At 36.1% G+C, this 21,974-nt stretch overlaps 1 protein-coding gene across 3 annotated transcripts in view; it reads right to left on the minus strand.

The window, feature by feature from the left end:
* Positions 1 to 21,974, minus strand: part of SRBD1 (S1 RNA binding domain 1) — a 197,550-nt gene that overhangs the window by 83,734 nt on the left and 91,842 nt on the right. For all 3 annotated transcript variants that reach the window (XM_045787914.2, XM_087863365.1, XM_087863364.1), the window contains one exon: positions 8,492 to 8,583. In XM_045787914.2, coding sequence (XP_045643870.1) covers positions 8,492 to 8,583 — 92 coding nt within the window. The remainder of the gene's footprint in view (positions 1 to 8,491; positions 8,584 to 21,974) is intronic.

Here is a 21,974-nt window from a genome sequence, read left to right on the forward strand (position 1 = left end):
CTGCATTATTATGACATACATTTGCTAATCAAATATGTTATTAGGACTAGATCCTGATAGTGATGAGTAACTGATGGAATCATACCTTACTGCAACCAGAGACCAAGTCAGTTGGCTAGTGAACACACCTGTACAGCCTTAAATGTGATTGCAAGATTAACTGTGGTGGTCTGAATCTCAACTGCTTGTCTCTGAACACACCCACAGTTCTAAATCACAACCCTTTCTTGACCATCACAATCCACATTCAAAGAAATCTGAGTTAGCTTCAAACATTCCTTTATCTGTGGTCATATTTTTACTTGGTCACCATTTCTCTCTTTTTTTTTTTTTTTAACAAAATGTTAACAAAATTTCATATCTAATTTAGCTTATAAGATAGATTCAGCTGGAGGGCACTTGTGTGGCTCAGTTGGTTAAGCGTTGGCCTTCGGCTCAGGTCATGATCATTGGGATCGAGCCCCTCATCAGGCTCCTCCCTCAGTCTGCCTCTCTCTCTGCCCCTCTGCCTACTTGTGTGCTCTCTCTCTCAAATAAATAAATAAAATCTTTAGATTTAGTTGGAGAAAAGAAATTTAGTATGAATATTAAGGATGCTTCCAAGGGCAGCTCTTTTTTTCTTTTCCCAAGTAGTATAGTTACATTGGGTCCTTACATACAAACAGCTTTCATTTTCTAAATGTGAGAAAACTAATCAGTGTCATCTACCCACACAGAAAGTTGGATGAAATATAAACTCATTCAGTGAAAACATTGAGGCCATCAAAGGAGATCCCATGTCTGCTCTTGTGTTAAACTGTTAAAAAACTGTTCAAAGTCTAGCAACAAAAGCCACCACTTGCAAGTGACTATTATATTCTCCTGTCACTGATTTGTACCACCTCTTCATCAGAGATAAGATCTACTCTGAGCATTCAGTTCACTGCATGGTCATTCAAGTCTTTTTCATATATTTTATTATTATTTCTAACATACAATGACAATGGCAGCTTGCAAAGCCAGCTTAGATAGCAATAAGCTGGTGTCATACAATCTGCCTATTTCCCCACTGAAGAGATGCTCACTCCAGCCTCCAAAGCCTTCACATACATTTTCTTATCAAACCTCACAAAAGGTTAATGAGTGCAAGTGCTGCGTTACAAGGGAGCTGCTTCCCCCCAGTAATCACATGTATAATTACACAGTGAGAGTAGATGCCACCAGGAAAACATCTGATAGTCTCTGAAAGCAAAGATCATTTCTTTATTGTAGCCTTTAAAAATATAATCCAGTAAGACTGATTTTTGAACACATACATACATTACCAAAATACTTTCAGATTAAAAAAAAAAACAAAAACAAACCAACAACCCACAACAGTAAACCAAGTGAAAGATATAGGCATCAGAAATTCACTTACATCGAAAACCGGGGATGTGCTGTATGGTGACTAACATAATATAATAAAAAATCATTATTAAAAAAAAATAAATAAAAAATAAAATAAAATTGATAAAAATCATTAAAAAAAAAAAGAAAATTCACTGCAGGAAGGTCCCAGAAATTAAAAAAAAAAAAAAAAAGGATATTAATAATAGGTAAATCTCTCAAATCTACCCCTTCAGGAAAACCCACATTATGAAAATCTAAACTTAGAAACTAGTTAGAGCAGTTGTATAATGTTAAGTGTGAGTAGGTTTCTATATTTAAAAAAATTTTTTAAGTACAGAAAAGGACTTTAACTGATTTTCTACCTGGTTCTCTCCTAACTGGTTCACTGCTAGCGTCTCCTTTGTTCATCCTGATATTGCTAAATGCAGCAATAATGAACTGGAAATGACAGTTTCTAGATGACATATTAATTCTCCAGTAAGTCCTAAGAGCCTCTGGAGTTACAGTATCCCCAGTAAACAACCTCTACATAGACTCCAATGTTTCTAGAATTGGTATTTTGCTTTCAGATGCTACTCTCTCTACAGAGCATAAAAACTCAAGCAAGCATGGAAGAGATGGCAGATAGGAGAAAGAGGAAAATGAACATTGTTCATTTGAAGGATGTTCATTGTTCATGAAGGAGGGAATTTAAACATTGTTTAAAGTAGAATTGGAAAGCCGTATGTCCAGGCTTCCAAGAGAAGATGGCACTGTCAGGATGAATAAGAAAGTAGCTAATTAACAGTAGTAACCCACACCTGTAGGTTGAGAATGATCAGGCTGACAACAGATTCCTGAAAGTAAGAGATAGATAGGTAGCTCAGTTAAAAGGAGTCTTACAGAGTGCTGAGAAAGAGAACGAAGAGAAAGGAAGAGTCATGGACCAAAACTGGGGGCATATCACATTGTGAGACAGAGAAGAAAAGATGGGCACAGTGAAAGAGGCAGAAACTAAATAGTGAGGAAAGTATAGCAACAGAAGTAAAAAAAATTCTAGAAAATGTTTAGCATAGTTACGTACATCCACAAATTTTTACTACTATGTGGTATATATTCAAGAAAAATGAAAACATATGTCCACGTAAAATTCTGTATCTGAATGTGTGTAGCAGCATTATTTATAACAGCCAAAAAAGTGAAAACAACCCAAATACCCATCAGCAGATGAATGGATGAACAAAATATGGTATACCCATACCATACAATGGAAAATTACTTGGCAATGGGAAGGAATGAAGTGCTGATACACACTACAGTGTGAATGGACTTTGAAAACATTATGATAAGTGAAAGAAGCCAGTTACAAAAGACCACATGTTGTAATGATTCCATTTATATGAAATGTCTGCAATAGGCAAATCCACAGAGACAGAAAGTAGATCAGTATTTACCAGGGGTGGGGGGAAGAAGACGGGGGGGATCGATTGCCAATAGGTGCTGGGTTTCTATTTGGAGAGATGAAAATGTTCTAAAATTGGATAGTGGAGATGGTTGAGCAATTCTGACTATACTAAAAAACACTTTAAAAGGGCAAATTTAATGCTATTAAATCATATCTCAATGATATGATTTTTAAATGCAGTATATTTTTATACTTTGTATTTTATATTTTTAAATGTAGTCTTTCCAAACGTATGCCAACACTGTTTTGCCCACATGATGTCAATAAATCTCTGTATCACTGTTACTATTTACCATTGTTCAGGAAATTCTAGTCAATACAACTGGACAAGGAAAAAAAGAAGGTATAATTACCAAAAAGATAGAAACTAGATTATTATTTGCAGATGATGATTGACTACTTTAGAAAAATCAAACAAGTCAACTGAAAAAATATCAGAACTAATAAGATTTCAATTGGCTGGTTTTAAGACACCCAGACAATAACTGATACAGTACCAAATGCCATCAACAACCAATAAGAAAATACATGGAGAACAATCCATTTACTCTGCGTGTACGTGTGTGTTGCCTGTGAGTAATAAAGTGTACAGAACTTGGACGAAGGTGCCAATATAACAGAATTTCAATTACATGGCTCTAGAATGTATATGGAAAAAAAGAAACACATTAGAAAAGTGCAATTAAAAAAAAGATTAAAGCAAGTCACATCATAAGCCACCATAACTGAGAGTCTCGCACCGTGGCAAATTAGACCAATGAAAAGAGGACTAAAAATACGCACAGGAATTTCACCTTAAATACATGGCAATTTGTTAAATGGTAATAAATGTAACTTAGCGTGTAAAGGGAGACAGCTAAACCACTACTGAACAAAAGTTAAGCATTAGAGGAAAAAAATAGGTTAGTTATACCAAAAGGAGGGGATGGGAGAAGAGACTGAGTGCTAAAAGGTAAGGAAGCAGAGCTACCCCATATGGTTAGGCAGGATGTGCAGGGCACAACCTGCACAACCCCATGGAGAGACCCTGAAAGCACCATTCCCCCCTCATTCAAAATGTGTCTTCTATCCGAACAATAAAAAGGGTTTTATGGGTTTTGGTCTTCAGTTCTTAAAATATCTAGAATCTAAAGCCATTCTAAAGCAAATAAACTTACTGCTTAAAAGACTGTACTAAACCGCGGTCTCCTAAAAATTTACCTTATTTTGTTAGCTAAGAATATCAAAGTGGAAATTTTTATTTGTAAAGTTCAATACTCCCCCCATTTTCCCCTTCTCCTTGCCATCAGACAGCAACAGAGGAAGATAAGTAAGACTTCCCGTGCTGTCTTTTTTCATTCAGCAACTCTGAATAAGAATTTTTTCATTATAAAACTTATTAAAATGTAGTTTTAGTAAATGATCTTGATCCTCTAATAATTACATTTTTGAACAAGAAGCTGACAAATCTGTTGACCTGATAAAAACATTCTTTATCTTGATTGTAGTGTTAGTGGCTGTGGTTACCTGACTAGTTTAAGCTTTTCAAAATTCATAGATGAATTAAAAAATTCACCTTAAAAGGGTGAATTTTACTTTATGTCAAGTTCATTTAAATGAACAAAATACCTTTCATTTCTCTAAGGATGTAAAAGTTTTTCTTCTTTCTATATAATCTTTATTTCCCCTACGTGGCTTCCGCGAGACCCCCACATCTGTCTTCAATAGTGTAAGTTTCCTCACATGATAGGTGACCCTTGACTGTCCACTAGGGGCAGGGTACCAAAAAGCTGACTGTAAGTGCTTTGCTTAAATGTGAAGTTTATCAGCTGTGGGCTTCATTATATGGTGATTTGGCCCATTTCTTGTGGACCTCTGATCTCAGTTTCATTAGGTATTTTCTCTTGTGTAGGTCAGAATTCCCCTATCTCCTGCATGGAAGATTTAGTCTTAAGATCTCTATGTCAGCATGTAAATAATTATCTATCCCTCTTTTTTCAGGGGGTATCCCCACTATCATGTATAATCTGTGTCCTCCAGCAGAGAGGCTTTCTGTTTAACCCTCTCCAGAGAAAAAATCTCCAGTCTTCTGCAAAGGTGAAAGAAGGACAGTCACTCAACTGTGTGGAACAGGAGATCTAACTATTTTAGTTTTTTTTTTTAATTGATGTGAAATTCATATAACATAAAATTAACTATTTCAAAGTGTACAATTCAGTGGCATTTAGTATACTTACACTGTTGTACAAACCACCACCTCTAACAAGTTCCAAAACAATTTCAGTGCCCCAAAAGAAAACCCTGTACCCATTAAGTAGTTCCTCTTCATTTTCTCCTCTTCCCAGTCCCTAGCTACGACCAATCATCTTTCTGTATCTATAGGTTAGCCTATTCTAGACATTTCATTTAAATGTAACCATACAATATGTGGCCTTTTGTGTCTGGCTTCTTTCACTTAGCATGTTTTCAAGGTTCACCCATGTTATGGCACATGTCAGTACTCTTTCTTTGTTATGACTAAACATAATACCTCATTGTATGGATATACCACATTTTGTTTATTCATTCATCCACTGATGGACATTTGGATTGTTGCCAGCTTTTGGCTATGTGAATAGTACTGCTATGAGCACTGTGTACAATTACTGGTTTGAGTCCTTGTTTTTAACTCTTTCAAGTATACACCCAGGAGTGGAATTGCTTGGTTAAATAGTATTCTGTGTTTAACTGGGTCAAATTGCTTTCTACACAGAACTTTCAATCAATCTTCTTACTTTAGACCTACCTGCAGCCCTCCCAAGATTTTTTTTTTTAAGATTTTATTTATTTATTTGACGGAGAGAGAGACAGCCAGCGAGAGAGGGAACACAAGCAGGGGGAGTGGGAGAGGAAGAAGCAGGCTCCCGGCAGAGCAGGGAGCCCAATGCGGGGCTTGATCCCAGGACTGATCACGCCCTGAGCCGAAGGCAGACAGCTTAACGACTGAGGCACCCAGGTGCCCCTTCCCAAGAAACTTCTAAAGGTAACTTGGTGCATTTCCTGAACCTATAAGGGTCCCATGATCATTTCAGATTAGGCTCTCGGTTTTCTACAATGCTGTCTTAATATTCAACTTTCTCAATTTGGCAAGATCACTTATTATTCAGCCATCTGCATTCCCGCTTCAAAATGATTACTGCTATTCTTTCCTTTCCCATCCTTGCCCTAGTTAGTGTGTGCCTTCTTTCTATTGTATTACTGTCAATTTAATGGGAGTTCAGAAGGGAGTAAAGGAATAATAGGTGTACTCAATCTTCTACTTTAAGTCAGAAATCCATAATAAACATTTTAATATCACCTATCTACTATTCTGTCTATATAATTTAAACGCCTCTCAAGTAAAATGAACTTGTGGGGGATTATAAGCATATATAAGGATGACCTCTGCTCTCAATAAGCTGACAAACTAGTCAAGAATATATAGTAATATGAAGGTCATCTTCTTACATATGTTTAACACTGTATGAATGTTAAGGATCTGTTATATTCTGATATACTAAACTTATGGAGAGCTGAAAGGAAAAACCCAAACTCATTGGTAGTTCAGGTCTCAAATGAAGTATAAAGTCATACCTCGCATCAATCACTAGGAAAGGACTTCCAGTCAGAAATGAGGAATTGAGAAGGAAGTGAACTCTAGAAAACCAAGAGTGGAGACTCTGAGCTTCTTTCAATATTTACCTCCAGGATCAGTCCTTGAAGGCTCAAAATGTCTAGGTGGATGTTTGGAGTTGACATGGACAACACAGTCATTGCCATGTGGATGCAAGCTGGGACACGGAAGGGAGGCACAGCTGCAGTGAGTCCCAAACTGAAGACGCAGCCAGACTTTGGAATCTGAATAATTTGGACCATATAATGATTCTTCTTTTTATTATCTCCTATTTTCAGAGTGTCTTGTTGGAATGTTATAATCCTGTCTCACCTATAACACTGTTGACAGTTACGCACCCACACAGGCCAGTGGTGAAGAGGGAACAGTAGCCCCCTTAGCAGTGGGAGGTCTGAGAGACTGCCACTCCCTATACAATATTTCTTTCAAATGTTTTTTTGGAAGATTAACTTTCAGTGCCAACTTAAAAGGTTCTAAACTTTATTTTTTGAGAGAGAGTGAGTGCGCACGGGGGAGAGGCAAAGGGAGAGGAAAAGAGAGAATCTTAAGCAAAGCAGGCTTCATGCTCAGTGTGGACCCCAACGTGGGGCTCAATCTCAGAACCCTGAGATCAAAACCTGAGCCAAAATCAAGAGTCAGATGCTTAACTGACTGAGCCACCCAGGTGCCCCTGAATTTTATTTTTTAATAAAGATAAGTACCCTTTTATTACACAAATACACAAGTATTATATACGCAGTTATTGATTTTGTGGACTCTTTAAGCCTTGGTTTTGAGAATAAAACAAAATAATCCTGGTAATGCATTTATCGCAATGTTTCATGTATATTAAGTGCTTAAAAAAATTAGTATTAGCAGCTCCTGCTATGATTACTATATCTCTTCCTCCTACTATTATTGCTATCGTTATTACAAGGTAAGTACCAAAAGAGCGCATGGCAAGGAGGCAGAGACCACACTGAACTCCTGTGACAGGGAAAAGCTTCACAGAAGCACCAAGATTTTGAGCTGGGATCGGAGTTTGAGAAGATGATCATTTTAGACAGAGGATGATATCATGAAACAAACAATTGAAGGGAAACTACAAGCTCTTTTGGACATAAGAAATAGGTTTTTAGCCTCAGACTCATGCAAAAATTTTCAAATATGTATCTCCAAGTATAGATTTCAAGAACAGCCAATGAAACTTGATGAGAATATTAAAAGAAAAATTTTATTTTTTTAAGATTTTATATATTTGAGAGAGCGAGAGAGGACGCAAGCACATAAGAGCAGGGTGAGGGGCAGAGGGAGAAGCAGACTCCCAGCTGAGCAGGGAGCCCAATGTGGGGCTCAATCCCTAGACTCTGGGATCATGACCTGAGCCAAAGGCAGACGTTTAACCGACTAAGACACCCAGGTGCCCTTAAGGAAAATTTTAAATAAAAAGTCCCTTTCTAACAAAGTAGTCTAAATATCCTGTTATTACACAGAGAAATCCTCTGACCAGATTTAATAATTTGCTTATAATACAAATTACTTTCACTAGATGTATGAAAGTATCTCAATTTCTTCACACACAAGATTTTAACTATTCCACAAAACAGAAACCAAAGCAACTTAATACAACTAAAATCAAAGCAGGCTGCTTTAAACATTAATGACTGCCTCTATTAGCAAGACAAGAGAAACTGGTCATCTGACAAATATTTAGCAAGAAACATGTTTATATATTTATGTTAATATATTATTTTTTGTCAATAAAAACCTGTAATAAATAATACTTTGTAGTAATAAGAGATCTAGAATATTTTATTGATTTTATTATTAACTCTCAAGCATCTAATTTTACTAAAGATGTTTTAGGCTCATTTTTTATTATACTCTTTAAAAACAGTATTCTTCCTTTTCTTTTCCATAATTCCAACTATTATTCTAATCAACCATTTTCTTTCTGACATGCTAATTTTCATACATGTATCTTCTCAATTTTCTTGCTTGCTAAAAATAGAAGTCCTCCAAAATATCAAAACCACATGCTTTTGTGCTGGCCCGTAGTTTCTTACCTGCACTTCTCAAATTAGGGTCCAGCCCTGGCATCTCTTTGTTAGCTTCAGGGCTGACGCTGTAGATTGACGCCCCTGCTTCGCTGACAATACTGAGAAGAAAGAAAAGGGGAATATCATTTTCCAAACTTTCTGCCTGGTCAAAGAAAATTAATGAATAAGAAGGGGCATCGTAAGAAAAAAAACTGCACGGCAAAGTGCTCTCTTTATATTTCAATGGCACCTATAGCACTTAATTTTTCATTAACATAAAGTGATCAAGTAACGTTTGCGTTCTTCACAGAGGAAATACACAGCTTTAAATCCATAATGAATTCATTCAGTTGTTTTTCTGTCAGTAGTAATGCAATGGATCCTTTCCCCTAATCCCGACTTTGAATTTCCAGAACATACTGAGATCCTCTTGTGTTCATAATCTATTACTGACTAACACTTATGACTCCCAACTGTAGTAATTATTCTAAAGCATCATGAGTGCACATACATGTGTGTGGATATGTGCACACGTGGATATATACAAAAACCACTGCCATAAATACTGCCGTGATTATTACTCAGTTATAATGAACAACCACAATGTGAACAGGAAAGGGATCAGGAGGGTCTGAAATCATCCTTTTAGTAAACTTGAAGCCTTTCACTTCAGGCAGGTGTTAAATCATTTACTTAATCAAAGCATCACACACATTATCCTCTTCTTCTTTGGCTCCAAATACTTTATAAACCACGATGGAAACACTCTTTTACAGTGGACAAGTATATGGTGGCTGATATAACTATGGGTTACTCAACATTTTCAAATTAGAGGTATTCTTTTTTTCAGATTTTATTTTTTCTTAGAGAGAGAGACAGCATGTGCGTACGAGCGCATAAGTGGGGGGAGGGGCAGAGGGAGAGAGAAAAGCAGTTTCCCCAATGAGTGGGGATCAGGATACAAGGCTCTATCCCAGGACCCTGGGATCATGACCTCAGCCGAAGTCAGACACTTAACCAACTGAGCCATCCAGGCGTCCCTAAGTTAGAGGTATTCTTTATGACATAATATGCAAAGAAACATCATCTACCCAAAGTATCGATGATTCCTGTGGCTCTACCACAAGACCATCTAGGTGTCAAGACTCAAAAGCAAAAACATGTCTGTGCTTTTTAATCCACTCTTAGAAACTTCTTCCTTTCTCTGTTCCTCAATATTTACTTCAATTGTGAGGTAACTTTTAACATATTGCCCCATTGTAACAACTGAACACTGATAAGAAAAGTGTGAAAAAGTTAGTTTGTTACCGTCTTTGAAGAACTCTTGACTGAACTTTGGCAACAATTATAAGCCACGAAGACTTGAGAAGATTATTTTGGGGAATATGAAGACTTATATTTTTTTGCAACCAAGTTTACTGTCCTAAATTTCATAATAAGAAAAATGAACACTGTAATTATTTACTCTCATTAATATCATCATCATAAGAAAGAGGTAAAACTGAGTGCATATTACACACAAAGTACAAAACCAACCACTTTACAGACATTATCTCATTTAATCCTTTTATGGTGATTTTTTTTTAAACAGATAAGTAATATGCCCAAGGTCATTTGGCTGGTAAGCCACTGAGCTGGATTTGAACCCTAATCTGCTTTAAACCTAAGTCTGAACTCTTAACCAGCATGCACAAGTAACTTCTGAATAGCTTTACAAACTCTCATTAAAATGAAAACCCATATTTTGGTGCTAAACAATAAGTGTAATAACATCTTTTTAAGGAAGAACCATTTTTTTTTCCTTTCTTATGTGTCTAAGGTAGAATCTAAAGCATGCGGAAGGTCAAATATATTCTACAATTTCAGAGATGGACTTTAAAATTAAAAGTTAATTGTGCTTTTTCTCCAAAATAAGATTTAGATTCTGCTTATCTTCTACTATATAATGATCAAGGAGAAAATGTAATGTCAAATAAAGCTTGAAGTGAAGAAAACTCTTAGTTTGGCATAACAGGATGTTAAAACCAACACTCTAGAAGGGATTTTTCAGTTCCATTATAGTGGCACTTTCTAACCAGGGGCCCTTGGTCTTCTGGGCAGAGAGAAACAGGTTTCACTAGAACTGCATATAAAATACTGTGTTTATGCATTTTTTTTTTCCTAGGAAAAGGGATTATAGTTTTCAGTGACTCCTTAAAGAAACCCATAACCCCTCAAAAAGTTAGGAAGCACCATCACATGATAAGACTATTCAGTCACCGGTCATGGAAAATTTGGTTTCAAACACAAATCAATACTCAGTCTAACAAAGTTTTTTTCTAAAAAAAAAACTAGAGTATCCATGAGGTGCAGGCTGGACCTATTATTAAGGGAAAAGAATATTTTAAAAAATTTCACCACAAATTTATTTTCTATCATTTCAAGAAGGCTCCAAAATTGCCACTGTTAAGTAAAGGGAAATGAAGTGGTAAATAAAAATTCCAATTAACTGTGGCTTTTAGCAGTTTGGTACCTGAGAATTTGCTGGGTGATTCACTGTCTCTTGGAAGTTATAATTCTCAATAGACTAGGGAAACTGTTGCAAAGAAAAACACTCAGATAATAAATATTCCTCCAAATACCACACTGCCACTTCTTTTAAACAGAGGAATACAAAACAGATGTGACATACTGCACTGAACAATTTTAGATTAACGTTAATATTGAATCAATACAAAATGTAGTAAATTTCATATGCTTTAGTTATTAGATAGCACGGGTCCAATAAACAGGTCACTACTAAGCATAGGACAGAATGCTCCAATGATCTAAATGAACAACAACAACAACAAAACAAAACACCTCAACACTGATTTCTTCAACACACAACATATAAGTACCTAAGAAGTTTATGTGGCAAGAATTAAATGAAACAAATCAAGCTGGGAGTGGTGATGATTTTTTGAAGGAGAAGTTGCAAAGAATAAAAGTGTTTATAATGATCCCACTCCCATTTTGTTCATTCCCATTTGGATGTCAAGGATAGACACTTAAAAAGTATGCTAGATTTTATAAGCCACTTTCTGTTTATTGTAAGTTTCCCAATAAACTATGGAAAAGTATTCCAATGATCTCTAACATATTTTGAGAAAAGCAAAAATGAACTTTACATAAAATTCAGACAGCTCATGATTTAATAAATATTCCACAGAACAAATTTCTCTCAGGTGTAAAGAAACTGGGCTCATAATCTTAGCAATTTGATTACTTTATTTATTTTGCCATAAAGCAGACAAGACTCTGAGCAGAATTTATTATTTGGGGGGAATTTAACTGACACAGTTGTAAATGAACTGCAGGTTCAATATTATTACAGTGCTCTGAAGCCCCTTCAAATTGCTAGTGCATACAAATACTTAAATATATACATATAGTATCTCAAGTGTTAACAATATGTAAGTACATTTCAGAAGCTACCATTGGACTTACATTTTACCAGATATATATGTCAATGTGCTAATGCTCTATAATTACACAGGTATTTTTTAAAAACTATCAAATTCAGCACGATTTTAGGTTCTTTTTTACTTAAAAAAAAAATACAAACCACACACTCAAAACTAAAAAGCAAGTGAAATGCCCATAATATAGATGCATATTTAATTTTATTTTTAAAAATTTTAATAAAAACTCAAAGTTAAAAATGCTTAATTGTTATATCTCAAGTAAAATTCAATGACATTATATAAATCTGATCATTTATCAATATAATTTGTTTTATTTTTTGAAAAGATATGTTTAAATTACATAATTTATAAGTGTCTTCTACCAAAACAGATTGTATGTTGATGAATCTTTGAAAACCCGGTTTGCAAGTAGTTTTCTTACAGTGACTATTTGTTCTGACAATAAAGAGAATGGAAATTTCTTTTACCACATTGAGATGGGGAGGGGTGGGGATTCTTTTCATGAGACAGGAAAATTAGCCTTTTGTTTTTTAAGTTATTAGGCTAATAGTTTTCACATTCATTTACAAGGTTACATGATGTCTCCTCTCTTCTCCCCATTTCCCAAATATGAAAATAGCTTTGTTGTTTTCTCTTATTTTAAAATAAATCACATGCTTTCTTATGTTAACAGGAGAAATTTAATTCAAAGGTAATCTATTTAAATGAAAATGCAGTTATTTATTAAGATATCAAAGTCAGCCAGGATATACTGCTTGAATCAATAAAAACTAATGCGTTTTAATTCTTTTCAAAAGTACATTAGAATTCTTCAAATCTTACTGTTACCTAACAGCTTTCTTTTCTTCCTTCTGCCCAGCAAAAAATATGCACTAAATAGCTACTACATTAAATGTACAGCTTATTTCACTAAAGTTTTTAAAAACAATTTATCTAAAAACCGTTCTTTCAAATTTTCAGACTGAGAAATACTCATACGGAGAGAGTAAATGGCTTGAGCTAAGTTTCCCAAGAAGTAATAGAAAGCGCTAAAACAGAGAGCCAACAGAGACTTTGATTCTGTGCTCTGCACACCAGATAACCCATTCTGAAGTATGAAAAGACGGCTGTTGTACTTTAGGGACAGGAGACAAAGCCAAAACCAAACCACCGTGAATAAAAGGGGGTCTAGGATTTAATGTTTAAAGGATAAAGCTTACTTCTAAGAAAATATCAAAGCAATTTAAGTTCCTGTATTTAGCGATGAATTGTCATTTCAGGGAGTCTCAAATGAGCAATATCAAGCCACTTTAAAAACCAGGGTAACCTAATGATACGGAAGCAAGGAAACAAGCAAAATTAAATGCTGTTAAAGATGTTTAAACTGCAGAACTCGTTCGGATGGTAGCTTGAAAATACAGATCAAGTTAGAAAAATACGCATTCTTTCTGAATCAGCTATTACATTTTTAAGAATTCATACAAAAGAAATTTTAAAATACACAAAAAAATGAAAAAGTGCTATTCAAGCTTTTACTGAAAGAAACTGAAAATCAAAACACCTATTATTAGAGGGTTCATTAAATGAAAAACTGTACTGTCACTAAAAATTAGTTACAAAATATTAAGTGAAAAAAACTGGTTATATGACTATGATATGAGACCAACTCTGATATTTTAAAATATAGATCTATATAAAAAGAAGAAAAGAGAAAGTGTATGTAACATAATGTTAATAGTATTTAAATATGAGTCATTCCTTTAACTGCATTCTCGTTTCTTTAAATTTTTCTGCAATAGCCATGTAATATTTATAAACAGATAAAGTTTAAAATTTAGATTTAAAATAACAATTGTTAATTGGCCAGGAAATCTGATATCACATAATGCCCAACATTTTCTTTTAGTCCACCAAACTTTCTTGTAGAGTTATTAAAGTTATTTTGAACTTAATCTGGGTAAACATATCATTTGTTAGGAATAACTTCCACACATGGCTTCTAGATCTCAAACAATAACATTTTATGATATTGCTATAATATAAAAGAAAGGTGGCCAAGCAGAAAAGTCAAGAATAAGGTCTCAATTTGTACACATAGACTAGATAAGAAACAAATGCATGATGAAAAATTTTACAAGAAATTACATATTCTATATCCTTAAGTTTTACTCAGTCCTTGGCCTCCGAACTCACCACCCAAGTTATCCTTCATGATCGCCAAGGCACAATCAATTCACTACCCACAACGTACAAGATGTGAGGCGACACAGTAGTGTGCCAGGAAAGTAGTGTGTGTGGAAAAAACACTAAAAACAAAATATGGTGAAGGAGAAAAAAGATAGAGAAGACATACAAGCTCAAGATTTCAATGGCACCAAGCCATTTAGATATGTAACACTAGCACCATCTGGTGGAAGACCACTTAGAAAGAATTCAATTGCCAGTTAAAGAAAGAAAGAAAAAAGAAACAATAATTCTAAACCTTCTTTCAAAAGATGAGCATTTTTCAAAGAGAATAAGCCTTAGCAATGGTACAGTAATCACACGGAGGACCCGTAATAAGCCTGGGAGAACTTACAATGTCTACCAAAGGTGTCCCAGATGGACATTCTACCATATCTTACCCACAGAGCAAGATTTCAACAGTACAGAATTCCCTCGGCTACCTTTCCTTCAGTGCCCCATACCACATCAGATGAAAACAACACTTTGCAGCCACAAAGGAAACCCAAAAAAGGAAGACCCAAATTAGCAACTATGCAGCAGAACTTTAATTTGGAGTTTAAGGTTCCTCAGAGCACCAGCTACCTATCTTTCCGTGCTATAAATAAACCAACAGTATTTAGCATGAGAATCTGCTTCTGCTCTTTAGCATCACAGGTTTATGAGCACAGTGATGCCGAGCCTCTACACTGGGCCACAGTGTGGCAAAACATGACATCGAAATCACTGTTGCTGCTAGCAGTGGGCCAATCAATGACAGAGATGACAAAAATTACTGGTATCTTCAAATGCCATTATGGGGGACAGCAAATCAACAAACTGAAAGCCAAAGAGGATGGAGAGCTTGTTTGACCACGAATGGCACCAGCAGAAATGATATCTCTGCTACTCTCTGCACTAAGCATCCCTTTTACTCTTTCTCTTTCCTTTACCTTCTTCTTTCTTTTTTAAAAATCCCTCCTTTATTTATTCCCCCCCATCTACATTTGAGACGAACGAGAAGTTGTTACAAGTACTGCATGATACCGCTAAGGGAGCGCAAGAAAAAGCTGCCACAGGAGCAACCACAAGGCCTGGAGCCTGCGTGGAGTCAGACTAAGCAAAAGGACAGCGCCCCCTGCCTCCAAGACAAGAAAATCAGGCAGAGAGAGACTAACGACAGAAGAAAGTGTTGTCTGTGGCAGTACTGTAAACACTCCATGTTCATTACTGACGAGACACAAAAACTAAGAGGGCAGGGAATAAAGACTGACCTGATTTTACAGTGAAAATGTCCTTCCATCAACATTTTGAAATGTATCGATCTAAAGACCATGATGTCAACCTACCTGCCAACCCACCCTATCCCCGAAAGTATGCTTCTCCTGATTCTTAAGTTTAACTTCAAACTGCCCATTTTTTAGCCACTTTGAACTTATCCATAGAATAACCAATTATCTGTATTTGTTTATTTTTCAAATGCAATTCTATTCAAATGTAAATTTGAGAGCTGCATAGAGAATTGTGTTGAATTTTCTTACAAAGGGAAAAGTTTGCCTCATTAACTCATCTTTTCACCTTTTCTAGCTTATATACATCTATGCAAGTTTATCCACTAGTAAATATGAAGAGTACAGATTGTTACGGCATAGACTTTTTTAGAATGAAACGTATCTCAAAATATTTTTTTTCCTTTTTTTTTTTTTTTAAAGATTTTATTTATTTATTCGACAGAGAGAGACAGCCAGCGAGAGAGGGAACACAAGCAGGGGGAGTGGGAGAGGAAGAAGCAGGCTCATAGCGGAAGAGCCCGATGTGGGACTCGATCCCGCAACGCCGGGATCACGCCCTGAGCCGAAGGCAGACGCTTAACCGCTTTGCCACCCAGGCGCCCCCGTATCTCAAAATATTTTATTCCTTTATTATCCATCCAATAACAGAAGTCAGAATCGGAATTACCAACTTAGAGGATATAATATTCTAATATTTTGCTAATAGTAAGTGTTCAATAATGTCATACTAATTATTAAAAGTTTTGAGGACAATAACAAAAAGGGACAGAAGCAAAGGAAATGAGACAATGAAAAGTAAAATAAAAACAATAATTAAAAAGAGAGACAGAGGCTGAGACCTAATTTACCAGCGAGTAGTAGCCCAGTTCTTTTTACCCATAGTAGAATGAAGTTCTGGAAACAGCAATGGTGTATGCCACATTCCCTAATACTCTTCTAAATATTACCATTGACAATCTCAGTGAACTCTGCTAATAAATGATGAACATCGATCGGCTTTCATACCTTGTTACCCGTTCTTTCTTTTCTCCCTTCTCATACTCGTTTTATTTTTAACCCTCCAAACCCCTTCTTTCCTGAGGTGAATTTATACCTTGGCAGAAGTTATCACCCATCCCAGTTCCCTTGGCCCTGTTAAGGGAGACCCTATCTACAAACTTCATCTTACACATGCACCAGGTAGCAGCCAGCCTGGAGTAGCCTTGACCTTCAAAATTTCCTTTGGCTACCCAGATAACGCTGGGGGAGAGTGGGAGAAAAAGCAAACCTGAACACACATGCCAGGCATAAGACCACTACCGTAGATCAACCAATTTTCTAATCGTAGTTTTTAAAGGTACGCTGAACAGATGGAGGGAGAGAATGAATTTCAGTTTAGCTAACTGTTCCGTTTGCTTCTTTATCTATAGTCAGATCTTCACTTTTTTGGGATCACTACACATTTCTGGCTCTGCTATATTACACTGTGTAAATATTTAGGAGAAATAATTCCTTTCAAGGATCTAAACTTCCACTGTCGTTATGGCAAATGAACCTGTTTATGCTATGTTTAAGTAACAGCAAGCCTAAAAGAACACAGGAATTTACTAACATATGTGATACACAAACATCACAATCATAAAGCTTCTCGTGGGGACACAGCAAGAACATGAAAGCCCAGTTTATTTTTATTCCCATTGCCCTGTAATTTTCTTTAGCTCTACTACAACAGTCCTTAATTCGAACCTTTCCTGCAGTTACAAGAACAGAGTAGACTGAATGTACACAAACTATACCCCAAACTACCCTCATCTCCATGTGACCCTCCTTGTTTCTAGAACAATGGTTCTCAAACTTGATCCTCCATTGCAATCTGCTGCAGGCTGTTAAACCCCAGCTAGCTAGGCCCACCCCCAGAGTTTCTGCTTCACTGGGGCCAAGAATTTGCATTACTAACAAATCCCCTGGTGATGCTGATGCTGCTAGGCCTGGGACGAATCACACTTTTTGTTTTATGGTTTTATTGAGGTATGATTTACGTTTCATGAAATTCACCCATCTTAAGTGTATAATTCAATGACTTTTAGTAAATGTTATACAACCATCACCAAAATCCAATCTCAGAACATTTCCATCCCCAAGATAGTGTGTGCCCATTTACAGTTCTCGTTCCTACCTCCAGCTCTAGGTATCCGCTCTTTACTTTCTGTCTCTATATATTCACCTCATCTGGACATTTCCTATAAATGTAATCAGAAAATAAATGGTCTTCTATATATGGCTTCTTCTCTTAGGATGTTTTTGAGATTCTTCCATGTTGTAGCATCAGTGTTTCCTTTTTATTGCTGAACAGTATTCCACTGTTCTACATGTACCACACTTTATCTATTCATCAGTCGATGGCCCGGGGTTCATTCCAGTTTTCTGTTATTAAGAATAATGTTGCTACAAATATCCATGTATAAGTCTTTGTGTTGGACACACATTTCATTTCTCTTAGATTCCTAGGAGTAGCATAAAGTATAAATTTACACTTAATTTTAAAAGAAACTACCTAGGTGCAATCAATGAGTGCTCCGGTTTATTCATTTCCATGATACTTGTTATCATCTGTCTTTTTGATTATAGCTATTCTAGTAGTTATTAAGTGGTATCTTTTTACTTGTAGTTTATTTTACATTTCTTTAATTAATGATGCTGAGCATTTATTTAATGTATATGTTGGCCTTTCCTAATCTTCTTTAGTGAAATACCTATTCATATCTGTTGCCCATTTTTAATTAGCTTGTCTGCTTGTTATCAAGTCGTACGTGTTCTTTATGTATTATAAATGTAAGTCTTTATCAGACATATGATTTGCATACATTTTCTCCCAAATTTTGGCTTGCCTAGTCATTTTTTTAATGGTCTTTTGAAACACAACGGGTTTTAATTTTGATGAAGTCTGAAACTATGAGAACCACTGTTCTAAAGATTCAAAAATTCAAAAGAAATACCAAATCCTTGAAAAATGTGAAAGTTTAGTGGTTTCCCATCTGTATAAGCAAATGTAAATGTCACTCACATCCGCTTTTCTGTTTTGTTTCCTTTTAGCAAAGCCTATTACAACTATCATCCTAAATATATTCACCATTTTCAGGAGGAAAAGAAAATGTGCAACTAACTGGCTATAATATATTATGGAATGAATAAATTCAGCTGCAAATAGGCCTCAGCTATCAACTGGGAATAGTGGATGGAATGCTAGCACTAAAGAATATGAACTTCTGAGCCAGTGTTTTCAGAATCACTGATCAGTCCTAGGCTTTTAATGCCATGCTTAAAGCTGTAAGAAATATGTCTACTCTACAAAATAATGGGAACAAAGATAAATGGTGTACCATGGTAGAGGGTATAGAGAAAAGATCATTCCCTGAAAGATAACGTTTGATTTATCTTGATATTTTTGTCTAATTTTATTAGACTTCTTCACTGAAGATTTAAAGATAATTCATATATCACTATAGCCTTTTCTTTGTTGAAAAGCTACTGAAATTTAAATTAACTTTAAATTAGAGTAGCCAAAAATGGCAACCAAAGTTCTAATCTTGTCTAGGACCGACCATAACTTGCAAATGTATGAAACATACTTCAAGAAAATATCGGAAAGGTTTAATTCAGGTAGAAGAAATAAGATTAGAAGTTTCTAAGGTGAAATCCAAAATACTCTATGTTTATTCCTTGATGATTATCCACATCCAAAAAGTAAATCATAAGACTAAGAAGCTTACTGAACATTATTTCTATAACCATGACCTGAGCCACATATTCTGTGATTTTTATGGAAAAACCCTAAAAATAGGAAGGATCCAGTTAAAAGATGAAGAAAATCCATCTAGGTTTGCAACAGGAATCCATCTTTATGTAATTCAAGTTAACATAGGAGGTGAAACAAGAAGCTTTGTTCACTGTAGAACTACTAGGCTTCCACTAAATGTTTTCAAATAGTCATGTTCCAATACATGGATACTGCTGATAACATAAAAGCCATTAGTCCTTACTGCCTTCCAATTGCTGGAGATGGATTTTGCATTTCTACTAACTTTCATATATTACACTACAAGGAACAAGCCTATTAGCCAATATTCACCCTCCCTTTTCCACTGAGCCACTCAAGCCACTTTAAAGGAAGCTGTCAGGGGTGCCTGGTGGCTCAGTCGTTAAGCGTCTGCCTTCGACTCAGGGTGTGATCCCGGAGTTCTGGGATCGAGCCCCGCATCAGGCTCCTCCACTGGGAGCCTGCTTCTTCCTCTCCCACTCCCCCTGCCTGTGTTCCCTCTCGCTGGCTATCTCTCTCTCTGTCAAATAAATAAATAAAATCTTTTAAAAAATAAAAAATAAAGGAAGCTGTCAGAAGAGACGCCAGAAGATAACAGTTTCACAGGTGATCCACAGCCACTGAATACTCCCAATAACTTAACTTCCAGGCATCTTCTCACCCAACTTTTTAATATTTTTTTGCAATTCAAAATACCTAGAGTCAGTGGAACTTCTTTCCCAAACTATACCAATTAGGGTATCACCATCTCTGTGATGTTACTGGATTTGAGAGCCAACATAAAGGTCAAGATAAGAGAAACAGAAGAAAGAGTTTACCCAACAGCACAGAGCCAATTATGATTTATCCATAACACTGAAAGGTAAGGATAAGCAAAATATAATTCATTTTGTACCAGAGTTCAACTCCTTTCCTCATTTAGATACCAGTTACTACAAGGAGCAAACTCATCAGGTTAGAACTTCTATCTTTTATTCGCCAATCTTTCCTCTGGGTGACTCAACGTAGAAAAAAAAAAACAGAAACAGCAAGGACCTCAAACAGGATGTCTTACTCCTGGCCATCTAAGATTTGAAAATCATTAGTGTGTGTGTATATATATGGCAATATGATCATAACAGAAGCTCATCCCTGAAAATCTGTAATTTCCTAGTGAGGTTCTTAATAAAAATGAGGAATATGGAGGAGCACTCTGCACTGACCCTCACCATTTATCCAGTGAAATCCATAAAATAATCACTAAAACCTTTGCTTATACAAATAGCAAATTAGTAACACACCAAACACGTATAAAGCAGAGTAAGAACAAACAAACACATCTGAAGTTCTACACAAATCCCATGTGCTCTCCAAAGCTAAGAGAACTGTACCATTTCAGCAATTTATCCACCTATGAACAAATGCCCTCAGGTGATTCCTGAGAAAGGGAAGAATGATCAGTTATATCTGTCTTCATCTTGCCTGCAAATCTTGACATTTTTCAGCAAGTAAAAGTTCCAAATGGCAGGTGTCAGAAGGCCTTAGCCTCACATGTGGTGCTAGAAGGCAGGACAAGCAGCAGCAGCATGTGGTCATGTCAGAGCCACACAGAAGCTGCCGAGAGAGCACATTCTGAAAAGAGCAAACCTCAGACGTGGTTAAATCAATCTAGTGCCAGATGCCACTATGGGAACAAAGCCTTGCTGCCAAAGATTAGCTGCCCAGAGAAACATTCAACTCAAGACTCTCACAAAAGGGAAAATAGCTGAGTGCAATGGCACCTGTCCATATCCTGTCCGTCTGATACTTTGGTCAAACTAGACCCTTCCGTGCAGAGAAGAAAATGGCCACAGAATGCTTTGCTTAGTCTACAGAGGGGTATTGTTTTCACAAGGCCCTTTTTTAGTTATTTGAAAGTAATAATACAAATCTCCTGCATTTGCATCATTATAGCTTTTTGAAAGTGCTTTAAGATCTACTAACTCTAACTTCCTATAAGGAAGTCAGGATCACAAGTACCTCTTCATTTTACCTATGTAGCAAGAGAGAACCAAAGAACTCATGTTAGGCCAAGATCACCTGAAACCAAGACTTAAAAAGAAAAAGTGATCTCCGGAACTGTTTGGCCAGACTTTTCTGTTTAGATATCTATTCTCTGCCTGTTCCTCCTTCCCAATCATCTTTTCATAGGTTTTCCCAATAATAAGAAAGTTCTGGAGCCTTCTGGAAGTTGTTTGTGAAGGTTAATCAATAAGCATTTCGTTCCCAAAGGTTAATGTAATTGGCATGATATGGTCTCTGTTTCTTCTCAGATCTGACTCTCAGTAATGATTTATGAGGAATATCCAAAGCAGGAGATGCTGGAGAAGCACAAAAATACATCAGTTGTTTAGGGTGGAAAATTTACTATCCGGTCATCTGGTTAGATACACCAGAAACTAAACAAACTAGGATTCTCATGCAGAGGAGCAGTACACAATATAATGATATAGAAAAGAAAATCCATTATTATTAGGATTTTATGCTCTATTTGAATATACAAAGGGATCACTGTGCCAAAGACTGATACCTCAGAACACCTGATTTCCTCCCATATCTCAAAGGACAAAGCATAAACATGAACCAGGACTTCACCTGGATTCAAGTTAGAAATTGGTTTTTTTTCCTACAGCATTTTTACTTACTATGGCTGCACCACTGAAATTCATTTATTTGCCATATACCTGTGCCTAAAACAATTCACTGGAATCTACTTTATCTGGTCTTGCCTTCTAAGCAACGAGCAAGTACTATTCTTCAACTGTGTGCAGTTGTTC

This window comes from Ursus americanus, chromosome 7 (genome assembly GCF_024610735.1).
Source record: "Ursus americanus isolate L20-20 chromosome 7, mUrsAme1.1.p, whole genome shotgun sequence".
NCBI classification, from domain to species: Eukaryota; Metazoa; Chordata; class Mammalia; order Carnivora; family Ursidae; genus Ursus; species Ursus americanus.